Raw genomic sequence first — 14,692 nt, 5'->3', positions numbered from 1 at the left:
ACATTTAGTTTCCTCAGTTCCCAAACATTTATTGAGTGTTGTTAAAAGAAAAGGTGATGTAACACAGTGCTGAACATGCCCTTTCCCAACTACTTTGGCATGTGTTGCAGCCGTGAAATTCTAGGTTAATTATTATTTGCAAAAAAAACCTAAAGTTTATGAGTTTGAACATCAAATATGTTGTCTTTGTAGTGCATTCAACTGAATATGAGTTGAAAAGGATTTGCAAATCATTGTATTTCGTTTATATTTACATCTAACCCAATTTCCCAACTCACATGGAAACGGGGTTTGTACATACAAGTTTGTGTGTGTAAGGGGTGGCAATGTTGGGTTTTAGGTGGGACGGTGGGTCTTTTGGGAGTGTTGTGTATGGGGGCTTTGAATTTGTTGCTACGCCCATGCACATCTTTGTCTTAAAAATGTAGTGTTTAAAAGAATAAAAATACTAGAAATGTGTCCTCTGTGTTCCACTTGGCCTGTGCAAGACATCCTCCATTTTGAATCAAGCGTAAAGGACTACGACTTCTTAAGGGTTAATGTAGCCTTTTATTTAAGGGAACTCGCAGCTTCTGATTTCAGGGTTTGAACAAACAGTGAGCATTCTTGTCAGGACAAATTTTGTTGTCCATTTGTCACGCTCTCCCGGCGTGCATCGTTCGAAAATGTTCCTTTGTGCTTGTCATATCTACTCAGTCAAAAAGAATACATCTTAGTTTTCTTAAGAAACAAAAATGAAAAATAAATGTTTCAAAACAAATGGTAACAGTAGCTCTCAATGTGACGAAAATAGCCTCACAAATGACAGAGCCTCAAAAAACCACTCTGAATTAGCCACACACACACACACACACACACACGCACACACACACACACACACACACACACACACACACACACACACACACACACACACACACACACACACACACACACACACACACACACACACACACACACACACACATAATTGCTGGTCCTGGTGTTCTGCACAGGAGGTCTGCAGAAGTCAGTGCCGTCAGGGCAGCTGCATGCTTCCAAAAGTCCTCTCTGTAATTAGGCCCGGACCTAACGCGGAACTCTGGTTCCACCCAAATCCAACCTCTCATTGGCTGAAACACACCCTGAATGCATAAGGCACTTTCCAACACTGTGTGAACCTCCACATCTCTACGGACACTTTTTCTCTCGGTGTGACTGCTGCAGGCTGGAAGACATCCAATCCAGTAAGGTGGGTGCTGTGTTGAAATTGCCTTTCTTTATGTGTAGGTTTTGTCATTTGCGATGGATGTTTCTAGATTATGACGCAGACTTTTTCGTTTCTCTAAGCAGTGCATTTGTTCTGTGACATATTTTAGGTACTCAAAATGTCGATTGCCAAGGCAGCAGCAAAGGCTTTGCTATCCGATGCCCTGCTACAGGACAATCCCGCCCTAAACCGTCTTAGCCACCTGGAGTTGGAGCTTCCTCTGGACAAGGTCATCAAATATGTGTCTGTCGGCCTCCCACTGCTGCTGGTTTCCATGGCCTTTGCCCGCGAAGTGTCCCTCGGTGAGCATATGTTGTTGCTTTTGTCCCTAATCATTTACCCTGGATTCATCATTATTAATTCCAAGAACACGGTGTCCTCTATGACCGTGTAAGAATTTACTCTGAAAATGTTGCATAGAGAAAGTAATGGCTGTGAATATTCTCGTCCAACAAAGTTAGTGTATTCTAACGGCATTGGATCGACCGGAACCGGACTGTTCAGTTTGTCTCGTCCAGTCATGCTCATAGACTTACAAATGGCGGGTGTAGTCTGAGGGCCTGGTGCACTATCCAAAGTATTTATCCTTTACACAAAGAGGACAAGAATTGTTTCGCTGTGTAGGTTGTATTCTGTCACATGATTTTTGAATGGAAGTAATCGAAGTGGTGTGCCTCCAAATCAGGGGTAGGGAACCTATGGCTCTAGAGCCAGATGTGGCTCTTTTGATGACTGCTCCTGGCTCTCAGATACATTTTAGCTGACATTGCTTAACACGATAAGTAATGAATAAATCCGCTGGTAATCACAGTATTGAAAATAACGTTCAAAATATAAAACATTCACATGCATTTTCATCCATCCATCCGGTTTTTACCGTACCTGTTCAAGAAGTCGCATTAATGGTAAGAAGTATTTTATTTATTTTTGGCTAGCCTCGGAATAACAAAGTTATTAAAAAGAATAAGAGACTTATTATACTCTAAAAATGTTGGTCTTTCTTAAAAATGCACGCATATACGCATATTCAGTCTTAAAAAAAAAAAAGTAAAAAAAGTTGTATGGCTCTCACGGAAATACTTTTTAAAATATTTGGCTTGTATGGCTCTCTCAGCCAAAAAGGTTCCCGACCCCTGCTCCAAATCGACATAGCTACTAGGGGTGTGGGAAAAAATCGGTTCGAGTACGTTGTGTGATTCTGAATCAATTCTCATTTAAAATTTTTTTTTTTTTTTTTTTTAATTTAATGTTTTTTTTGTTTTTTTTAATCAATCCAACAAAACAATACACAGCAATACCATAACAATGCAATCCAATTCCAAAACCAAACCTGACCCAGCAACACTCAGAGCTGCAATAAACAGAGCAATTGAGAGGAGACACAAACACGACACAGAACAAACCAAAAGAAGTGAAACAAAAATGAATATTATCAACAACAGTATCAATATTATTATAATTTCAGCATAGCAGTGATTAAAAATCCCTCACTGACATTATCATTAGACATTTATAAAAATAAAAAAAAAGAACAATAGTGTCACAGTGGCTTACACTTGCATCGCATCTCATAAACTTGACAACACACTGTGTCCAATATTTTCACGGAGATAAAATAAGTCATATTTTTTGTTCGTTTAATAGTTAAAACAAATTTACATTATTGCAATCAGTTGATAAAACATTGTCGTTTACAATTATAAAAGCTTTTTTTTTTTAAATCTACTACTCTGCTTGCATGTCAGCAGACTGGGGTAGATCCTGCTGAAATCCTATGTATTGAATGAAAACAGAATCGTTTTGAATCAGAAAAATATCGTTTTCGAATCGAAAATCGAATCAAAACAAAAAAATCGATACATTATCGAATCGTGACCCCAAGAATCGATATTGAATTGAATCGTGGGACACCCAAAGATTCACAGCCCTAATAGCTACTGTGCAAAAATTCTGAGTAGGCAAGGGGCCTAGATCTTACCACTAAAAGCAGATTCGATCAAAGAATTAATTATGCAATAGATTCGATTCCTATACATAATCAAAAAAAGATTTCTTGAGTGATATCAAGGACTATCCATCTGTGAAGTCCCCAGATTTATTAAACTATCATGTGCTCCAGACGTCATTCTATGCGACAAAACAGATGGAAACTTGGAAAAGCATGGAGGTCTACAGCTTTTTTGTACGTTGCTGCGTCAAGGTAATTGGTGTCAAGACTCTCCCGTTTTTCTAAAGTTGCATTTCATCGTTTAACTTCGTGTCTACAGCCATGTTGGTTGCCTTGTTGTTGTGGCGCTGTTAGTAGGTGTGTTTTACCCCGTCTTTATCAAAATATAATGTCAACATTGTGTATGTGCTGAATTGATTAACGTGGACCCTGACTTAAACAAGTTGAAAAACTTATTCGGGTGTTACCATTTAGTGGTCAATTGTACGGAATATGTACTGTACTGTGCAATCTACTAATAAAAGTATCAATCAATCAATCAATCAAAGCTTCATTTATGATTGCTGCTTTGGGTAAAACCTTAACTCTTAGGTTTTGCTCACATTTTATTTATTTGAATTAAGACTGGCCGAGTGCTTTCTAAAAATTCCAAAACAAGATTAATTAAAAAAAAAAATCAAGACAAATCTTATTCTGGGAAGTACTAAACGTTAAAGTTAAATCAAACAAACCCTTAATGCAGTGATCACTGCAAACTCATGCGTTCTTTTATATTTGCTCCCTTGGGACGAGAGTGCTTGTCACTTTTTTCGTCATCTTTCGTAAAATGTTTAATCCAATCCAATCCACTTTATTTGTATATGTCATGACGTGGACTATGGTGCAATTTGTTTTCCCGTGGTGCAAAGCGATTGGATCAGACACGACGTGAAGGTACTGACATCTTTAATCTTAACTCAAAAATATTACAAAAACAAAGGGTATAAACAAAAGGCGCTCTCAGTGGACGTACAAAAACTTGGCTATGAAACAAAACTATTCCTCCAACATAAACTAGAGACATAAAACAAAACTTGCAAACGATGGCATGAATAACAAAACTTACGGGGGAAGGAGAAAAGAGCATGGATCATCAGCATGGCGCAAGGGTGTGTAGAGGATGATTTCGCCAGGCTGACTGCCTGGCAACTACAGGCTTAAATACTGTGGTGATTAACGGGTGCATGAGTCCAAATGAACCAGGTGCATGACATGACAGGTAAAAACTAATTGGTAATAATGGTGACAAAATTAACAAGAGTGCGCAAAAACAGGAAATAATGGAGTCAAAAACAAAACAGAACATAACTAAACAGACATGATCACAAAGACATGACAGTAGTTTGCCCTGTCCACAGTTCATGCCATTTGTTTATTCAAGCCACAGTTTAGTGAGTTTGCTTCATGTTTTTAGTTTCACGTTTCATGCCCTAAGTTTTTTGCCTTCGCTTTCGCGTGCGTTAGGCGCGCTCCCCTTCGGGTTGTTTTCTGTTTTTTAATACCCTTTTGAGTTTTGGTTTTTAAACATGTTCCTACCTTCTACCGTTGTCTAGAAAAGTCAGTTTACATCAGGGGAGATCAAATCTCGCAGCAAGCTGTGACCCCCCCGTCATGACAACAGTAAATGAACATTTGTATTTGTAAACGCTCTAAAGTGGGAAAGGGGTAGAATTGCTTCTTCCGACTCCTTTACAGACACGATAAAGAGAAATTATATGAAATTATGTGTAATGTATTATACTGTAAGTGTGTTCATGCTCGTAATAAACTAAACTCAATCAATCAGTCAATCACCATCTTTCAGTGCAGAGTGCGATTTTATGAGCCAACCCAGGTTACACAAAAACCACGTTACGCATAAATCCTATACCCTACTACCATGTCATTACACAAAGTAGAAAATAATGAAAATCAATGCATTATATTGTGCCAAGCAAACACTACTCCATATGTGCCTGATGCACATGCAGTACCAGAAACAGTAATTAGCTGTGCTAATGTTGAAACTCCCTTTCTTCAACTTATCTGCATATTGAGAACGGAATAGACACTGACACTACCATATCCACATAGGTTCTATATGTCAAAATTATAATTTTCCCTGTCAGTTGGATGACACATCCGCACACAGTCTAACAGGCATATATTTCCCCTGTTAGCCTGTATGTCGATGTGTCATTGACCGGGCTAGCATGCTAAGCAGTCATTGCACAAACATACCAGCTTTGTTAGACAAGATCATAGACTGTATTGGACGATATAGTTTACATACCAAATGTCCATTTCCAGTTATTACAAGTAATAAGAGAACGTAAATGACTGACTTACCTATCAAGAGGAAATTAGCAAGTTTGGCGTCAGATGAAAAAGTCTTCTCCACCTTCAATCGTCTCCATCTTTCAAAGGCATCCCAGATACAAATCCTCGTTTTGTTCCTGGCTTTGTCATGAATAGGTTGAGAATCATAACAAGGGCCTTTTAGATTAACTAAGGTCTGACATGTTTAGTAACTTTACCAGTAGCAGGAACCAGACAAAGGTGGCGGTGCATAACTGGCAACCTGGATGTGACACATTCACAGATATTCTAATTGGTCAAACGATGGAGGGTGGGGCATCGAAATGAAAACAGGAAACAAGATTTCGGGGCAAAATTCATCTAGTTTTAAAATAACCATATACCGTCACAACTACTGTTATCAGTTGTAAAAGTATTCAAAAAGAACACGATTTATTAATGCCTTTTGACATATCATGGCCATTTAATGATGACTTGACATTAAATTATTACATATGGCTCCTTTAACTAAGTCTCTGTGGACCTGGTCTACAATCAGCCCAATCTTGTGGATGTTAATAACCGTGGAGAGGACTTATGGAGCAGTATTCACTCATATCGGTGTGTTGTAATTACAAAGGCAAAGCTCTCTTGTTGCGAGTTGTGTTTGATAGGATGTGTTGATTAACAGGGGTGCGAGTGGTTGGGGAAAAACATAGTGTGGAGCAGACTGCATGACTCAACTGATGAATCTTGGCTGTCTATAGGACTGATTGTGTGTTTTACAACTAGGCACTGTAGTCTGGAGTCATGTTTATTTGCACCTAGACTCTCAGCCAGGAATAATTGTATGAGGAAATCAATGCTAATTGGGGAAGCAAAAGGTATAACTCCCAAACGCAGAGCTTTTTTTTTTGTGAACTGAGCTCTATTTTGGACTAAAAGTAGCTTTTAGTATTCTATGGACTTTGGACAATATTCATTAATTATTATAATAAACTTTGTACTAATTCATTTATCCTCATTATTGGAACACCATCTGCTCTCATACACCTAAGTCAAATATTATTTTACTTGACGTATGCTAACGCTTAACATGTTATTCTGCTATTGTTATTATACTAGCTTTTTAGCTACTTTTACAAGTATATACCTCAGAGTCAATTCATTTTGTTATTTCACGTATGCTATCTCTTAAACATGCTAACATTATCATGCTAGCTTTTCAGCTAATTTTGTAACTCAAACACACCTTACAGTGAAACTTGGACACGTCTTCAGTGATACATCTGCAGTCATAGGGTGTTTCGGGTCTTTAATCATCAGACTCCCTCGCCCGGGCGACGCAGTCAGGGGTGATCAGACCCCGGCTTGTGTCCAAGTAGTGTACCACAGATCTCTCCTACAAATCCACAGCCACTGCTTCGTCTGCGGCCTCAAAACATTTCTTAGTGGCTTTTCTCAACTACAGTCCTCTGATGCCAAGGAAATTGAACACTCGCTATGGGGTGTGACCTTCAAAACCTCTGCAATTGACTTTGATTGGTTTGCAACGGGTTTTCCAGCCAATGCTCCAGCACTCTGTAGTGAGTTTGGAGTATTTGGCCCTCTTACGCTCATTGGCTTCGCCAATCCGGTCCTCCCAGGGGACAGTCAACTCCAGTATCACCACTTGCTTGGTTGACTCCGATGTTAACACCATGTCTGGGTGGAATTAAGTGGTAGTGATGTTTACAGGGGACTTGAGTTGGGGAACTTGAGTTGCCTTCCCAGGTCAACTCGGTGCTGCCAGTCAGGAGCGGTGTAGAGTAGCCCCCCCGATGAGTTGGGCTGTTGGTTTGCCTTCTGCCCTGCTTTGATTAAGGCAATCTACTGCTTTGGGGAGATCTGGAACTTGCTGTTGTGTATCGCTGTGCAAATGGAATCCACCAAAAATTTCAAAACTTGGTCATGGCACCAGCGATACTTCCCCTCCCCTAAAGCCTTTTGGGCAATAGCTCCAAAGAGCCCCTCCTCTGGTATTGAGTGTCTGCTAGTTCCAAGGTGTGCAGGTCAACCAGGCTTGGGAGAACATTGTACACAGATTGAATGAGGAACTGGGTGCAGAGGTCCAGCTTTCCAGAACTCTGCCCAGGTAAGTTTGTAATGTTCCGTATGCTCCCACCTTGTCACCGGCCTGTGCTTGGACATGCTGACCATCTTGCTGTGATGTTCTTCTTCCACATCTGCTTGGATTTTGTCTTGAACCAATTGGCACTTCTCCTTACAGCGGGCCCGGTTGTTTCGTGGCTATCAAGGCCTGCATTTTCTATACCCGCAGTACCCACCAAAGTCTTGAGCCTTAGTCGTGCTTCCGCCCTGCTTACGGCTTTTTGTGCCTGCCACCTCCTCCCTGTCTTAACAACAATTCCTGCCGAGCCCACCTTGACATATGCGTAGTCCTTGTACATTAACACCTCACTGGAGCGGGTGGTTATAAATTGCTCCAAGAGGCCGCTCAGAGAGAGGTGCAGCTTGGTCTCGGGCAATTCTGCTCAAGGACCAAGGGTTCCTGAGGAACTGGCTGATGGTCTTCTCTAGTGCCATTGTTAATGGTATCGCATAGATTAGCATGGTTCAGAGTATTCTGGGCAGGACTTCGTACTGGTACATCCAGGCCTTAATCTTTCCTGGGAGACCAGATTTGTCGATGGCTGTAAGCCAAGACGACAGGTTGCTCTTGGTCTGCTGCAAAGCCGCTGCATCCTTCAAGGAGCTGTCAAACATTTTGCCCAGGCTCTTAAGAGGCCTTCCGGTTACCGTTAGATTCTTAGTCCCTCCAATTGTAAAGCGAAAGTGATTGGTCTCTTTACATTTTTTCAGGACTAGAGACCTGGACTTAGCTGGCTTGAAGCTCATCCTTGCCAATGTGACAAGCCATTCAAGCCCTTGAAGGCATGGATGTAGTCAACACTGTCAAGTCATCCATAAAGGCTCTGTTCGGTCCCAAATCTGGATTTTGTCCCTCTGCATTTAACCAACGCCGACTTGACAATCATGTTCATGGCCAAAGAGAATAGGGACACCGAGATTGTACAGCAATGGTTTTGCCCCTCTTCAGGCCATGCCCGCCAGATCTTACTTGGCTTGAGGAGACTCTTGCGCTGGACATCATTGTAATAGTCCATGGTGGGGTTGCAGATCCTCATAGGAATGTAGTTTATCGTCAGTGTTGTTTCTACTAGTCTGTGCGAAATCGAATTCCTAATTTTGCAGATATACAGTACATCTCAGGATAAAATGTTTTGTTACTTGACTTCATCCAGCTAAAATTTTTAGCAAATTTTGCTAGTATACACTTCAAACCGATTTCCCACATGCTAACTACTTATATTTTACAGTTATACATCTTAAAGTTATATTTTGTTACTTGACACTATCTGGCTAGCGAGTTAATGGTTAGCATTTCGGTTCAGTTGAAGCTTTGCGGCATCCACACGCACTTTCTAGTGAAAAAAAAATGTTCCAGAGTAAGTGTGCCTTCATTATTCTTGCTAATTGGACCATAAAAATACAGAAAAATTATACAAAGATAAACCATTTTCCTCTTCCTTGGAAAAAAAAAGCCCAGCGCTTTGTGCGGCAAAAGTTTATGTGGCTCCCTGTGATTTGTTTTGACAATTATTTTGCCGATATGCAGAATTTTTCAATATCACAAAGAAACAGACATTTTGAATTTTCTCAGTGACATAGTGAAGTAACATAAATTTTGCTGTGTGCTCTTTGTAGCGGACTTGTTGAGCATCCGTGTATAGGAAAATTAAAAGAGGGAGAAAAGTTCCAAGCGTGTTTAAATGATCATTTGAGCTGTAACGGTTAAGTATTCAATATCAGATATTTTAGATTCAGTAAAGACCGATCACTCATTCCATTAATAAGTGGGGCGCAAAAGTGTTCACTCAGTCTCGTTACACATTAAGGGGCGAACAGGAGGTGTCTACTCATCAATTCACTCAAACATAGAGGACAGCTTTGTTGGTCCAAAACGTTTAATGTCGTAAAGATGGAGAGCAGCTAATTACATTCAACCGTGTTAGTTTGTTCATCTCGATAGGAGTACTTGCGTCGTCACTCACACGTATGACAACTATCACCACAACCCTGACAGTTTCTGGATCGATCTTGCAAAATCATGCAAACTAACAAACACATCAAAAAACATTTGGCAAAAGTTTAAAAAAAAGAAAGTCCTATAATCTTTGAATCGTTTGTCAAAATACGATCCTTGGTTTTTGTCCTGAAATGGCTGGTCCAAACACAGTGGGGGGGGGGGGGGGGGCGTTTCCCACCTAGGCCTTCAGTGATCTCCGACTTCAATGATTACCTCTCAAAATACCATCATTTATGTCCCAACATGACCATTGCTGGAGAAATACTACACAGAAACACATTTACGCACTACTGGGCATTGTACAGAACAAGTTATTTTCTGGTGCATTTAAAAATCAATAAACCTACATCAGAAATGAAAACATATCTTATGTGGTACTGTCAAAATTAAAATGGCAGAAAACTCATTAGACGTGAAAAAAATAAATAAATAAAATATCTAAACTCACATTTCATTGACAGCGGAGCTAGCTATTGGGGTTGGCCGAAATCGTCTCACAAGATTTTTCTTTAAATATCCTTCTTGAAAATGGCCTTGCAAATATATGTGTTGTCTTGTCTAATCATAAAAGATGCAGACGAGGCGTGTTGGCTGAGATCTTAAAGTTTACTCCACAAGGTGCTCGTCAAAAACATCCCGCTGCATGTCTACATTCAACAACCTCAACGGGGCAACTGTACATGCTCTTCACTACTGTGGCATGCTGGGTAATGGAGTGCTTGTGTTACCTTACTCATAACAAGACAATATTCATTTGCCTTATGCCATCTAGTAGGCCTTACTGACAACAACTCGTGATCTGATTGGCTATTGCAACTGTCTATCAACTGTTTGTCCCCGTTCACTTACAGTGCACGGACACCTGCATTATTGATTTTGAAGGCCCGGGCAGATTTGGTCCAGCATGGCAACAAAAGCTAGCTGAATTCTGACTGGATAAAAACTCTATAAACTAAAGGAAGGTATGCCAAGGGGTATGTGAGGAAGGAGCATAATATGACATGAAGAGAATAGGAATATTTTTAGATATTTGGGGAAAGTACATTTAAATATATCCATCCATCCATCCATTTTCTACCGCTTATTCCCTTTCGGGGTTGCGGGGGGCGCTGGCGCCTATCTCAGCTACAATCGGGCGGAAGGCAGGGTACACCCTGGACAAGTCGCCACCTCATCGCAGGGCCAACACAGATAGACAGACAACATTCACACTCACTAATATGTTTATCTTTAATTATGATCATGATTTCTGGTTATGTTAGGCCACCAGAGAAGGCCTTGCTGGCCCTGACGGCACACCACTGTGGAAAACAAAATGTCTGACTTTTTTTTGTTTGCTAAAATAGATTCTTGAAAGTTTTTTGCACATCCTGTGGATATACCCACCAATTTCAGTGATGATCAATGAAACTGGTAGCATGGACTATTTTTCTCTTTTTTTAGTTCAAGTTACCCAACAGGCTTTCAAACTTTATTGAGTAAAATGCTACGGCTTTATCCTCAAGACCTAAATATACTTTTGTTTAAATCTAGTTTTTTTTGGAGTGCCGGAGCACTTCCTTAGATGAAGAGTATGCCTTAGAAATATGTATTGTGTTTTGTTTGATTTTGATCAACGAATAAAACTAGGCTGCATGTTTGATCTTTACGAGTATTATGATGATAATGCTATATGGTCCTATGTCTTCATTCTCCCGAAGGAGAACAGTTTCCAAGTGTTGCTTAAGTATGCGCAGCAGACTGAAGTATGATGTGAAAGCCTGCAGTCTTAAGTACAGACAAATACAAACTACATTAAACCACATTCTGAAACTACTGTAGATCTCCAAACGCTGCCAGGCAGAAGCCGAGGGTCTCAAGGGTTTAATTGCTAGTGTAAGCTAGTGTGCCAATAAATATCCACAAAATGTATTTCTTTGGATTTTTCTCAGCTACTATGATTAGATCCTCCATAATACCCTAAGCATGTAAAACGAGGGGATCAAAAGTGTCACCTGGGGACCATTATCGGCCAGTAGACCATGTTTTTTATCTGGCCCGCTGCACATTGTAAGAATAAAAATTCAACATTGCCCACTTTTTAACATTAGCATTAAGGTTAAGGGTTATACTGAAAAGATGATATGAAAAAAAAGTTGGCATGCATATATGTTGACATACAGTGCTAAACACATTTACTAGACCACAACATAATTGAAGATTTATATGCAACATCTGCCCTAATCTATCAGTACTGGTAATTTGCACAATATTGTTTCTGTCACAGTGAATGCAGAAGGTCAAATGTATGTGGACTTTTTTTTTTTTACAAAAAACAATATTCTTAATGGTGATATAGAATCTTTATTCCTATCCACGACATTTTTAAATTGAAGTGTTTAAAATAATGGCGTCCCGATACAACTTTCCCCACATCCAATACAACCACAATATCGGAGCCTTGAGTGTTAGCCAATACCAGTATTGATGCGATATGAATTTACCACTAATTGATTTACGTGGACCCCGACTTAAACAAGTTGAACAACTTATTCGGGTGTTACCATTTAGTGGTCAATTGTACGGAATATGTACTGAACTGTGCAATCTACTAATAAAAGTTTCAATAAATCAATCAAAAAGCATGGATCATACATACTTGGATTTTGTTGAAACAAAGGCTTGATCGGGTTAAATTAGTCAAACAGAGAATACTGTAATTGTAGGTGTTAAAAACACAAACCTATTTATTATTATTAACAGTCTGGAGTGGACTTAAACTGTCTTTCAGTTGAAGTGGAATGGTAATTGTTGTTTGGCGACACATTGTGGCCACATTGCCACAATAGTTCATTAAGTCAAGCTCAGTAGGCACACTTGTGACTGGATACTTTTTAGTTCTGTCTTGGAGACTTTGCATGTGTAAGTAATATGCAACCGGAACTATTTAATAATTGTTTGAATGAACACGTGCCGTTTTAGACTGAAATATTGTTCATTTAGGGACACTTATTATGCATGTCTAGCTTGTGTGCTCAGCTGTTGTGTAGCTGCCAGCTCCTAGTAGCCTATGTCCTGCCATCTTTACCTTTTGTATATGACTTCGCTAGAAAACTTCTCTGTCATCAGAAAGGACAGGAATAAACATGGTGGTGGTCTTTGTATGTATATTCACCAGGATAGTAAATACATAACTCGGTGTGATCTTAACCACAATGTCCTTGAATCTGTGTGGGCAGAAATCAAATTCACAAACGCTGAGCCGGTACTGATAGGGACTGTATACAGACCCCTAATCAGATTGATTTCTATGGTACTCTCGAAGAGTGCTTAGCTGGTGTAGACAACGTGGAAAAAATTATAACTGGAGATCTGAATACAGATATTCAACGCAGAGACGAGCCTGTTTTCAAATTTTACAGCAAGTTCTGTAATCTGCACGCTCTCTCCCAGCTAATAACACTCCCCACATGGGTGTGTGATTTCACCCAATCAACCATAGATTTCATCGTCAAATCAGACCGGCATAACATAAAAAATAGTGGGGTCATGATCTGTGGTCTTAGCGACCACTATATAACCTCCTGCATGCGCAAAATAACTAAACCCAAAGCCAATGGCCACATAAAAGCTCAATCCAGAACCATTAAAACATACTCCAGTGATAATTTCAACCTTAAATTAGGTGAGTGGGACTGGTCCCCGGTGCTCACGAGCAACCTGGTAGAAGATGTTTGGGATCGCTTCAAAACAGCGTTCCTAGCGATACTAAATGATATGGCTCCCGTGAACAGTCAGGATCAAAGCCCGCTCTGAACCATGGATTATTCCAGACATATTAGCTGCCATAAAAGACAGAGACAGAAAATACTTCGAATACCAAAAGGGTAAAAATAAAGTAGATAAACAACCCAATGATAATAACCTCAAATCACTCCTTACAACACTAAAAAAGCAATGCAATAAATTAAGAAATAAGTCAAACAACCTGACTAAATCCTTAAAAAAAATTACATCGATGACAAAATAGAGGAAAACACATATTAAGCCACGAGAGCTCCGGAAAATTCTCAACAACCAGCTTCCTGGATGCAGCCAGAAACTTAAAACCAGACTCACCAATATCAACATCAAGGAGGGTGACTCCCTCATTACAGACAAAATGGAGGTAGCAAGCAGACTTAACACATTTTTCACAAGCATAGCCACAACTCTAGTTAACAAGCTGTCCCATCGCTCTGGTCGCTTTGGTGTAGAACACTTTAAAGCCTTAGACAGAAAGCTAGGAGTAATCAACAACAATTTCAAATTAGAAATGTTCTCAGCTAACAAGGTGCTTAATAAATTGAGCACGCTTCACCCAAACAAGGTCACCGGCCTTGACAATATCCCCTCCAGGATCCTCATGGACTCTGCCACCACTATTTCCCCAAATATCACACATATAATAAACCTCTCAATCAAACAAGGCCAAGTACCCAAGGATTTCAAGATAGCAAGAGTAACCCCCCTTTATAAAAAAGGAAGCAAATTAGAACCTGGTAACTACCGACCTGTTTCTATTCTCAGTTCCATTTCAAAAGTAATGGAAAAAATAGTTTATGAACAGATCGGTAGAAACCTTGCTACTAATAAACTAATCTACAAATTCCAATCTGGCTTCAGAACAAACCACTCCACTGACACATGCCTTCTCTATCTGACCGACCACATCAAACATGAGGTGCGGCATGGTCATGCTGGACGTTCAGAAGGTCTTTGACACCGTTAACCACGCTATACTGTTGGATAAACTCACAGCAATCTATTCGATAAAACTTCATTGAGCTGGATGCAATCTTACTTGGAGCGGAGGAAACAGGTGGTAGAGGTGAACGGCACCGTGTCCCCGCCCCTCTCAGTAAACTGTGGTGTCTCCCAAGGCAGTATATTAGGACCTATACTGTTCCTAATATACGTAAACGACATGCCATCAGCATGCGACTGTGAATTGGTCCTGTTTGCGGATGACTCGGCCCTGCTGGTCTCCGGCAAGGACAAGTCAGAGGTG

The 14,692-nt window shown here is 40.1% G+C and overlaps 1 protein-coding gene across 1 annotated transcript in view; it reads left to right on the top strand.

Annotated features, from left to right (window-relative positions):
- Positions 1-14,692, top strand: part of pknox2 (pbx/knotted 1 homeobox 2) — a 354,581-nt gene that overhangs the window by 304,947 nt on the left and 34,942 nt on the right. Inside the window, exons 13-14 of the mRNA XM_061896425.1 lie at positions 1,072-1,231; positions 1,359-1,551. Coding sequence (XP_061752409.1) covers positions 1,072-1,231; positions 1,359-1,551 — 353 coding nt within the window. The remainder of the gene's footprint in view (positions 1-1,071; positions 1,232-1,358; positions 1,552-14,692) is intronic.

Source organism: Nerophis ophidion, linkage group LG04 (assembly GCF_033978795.1).
Source record: "Nerophis ophidion isolate RoL-2023_Sa linkage group LG04, RoL_Noph_v1.0, whole genome shotgun sequence".
Classification (NCBI taxonomy): Eukaryota; Metazoa; Chordata; class Actinopteri; order Syngnathiformes; family Syngnathidae; genus Nerophis; species Nerophis ophidion.
The sequence above is the reverse complement of the archived record's forward strand: the minus strand, read 5'-3'. Positions and strand labels throughout refer to the sequence as shown.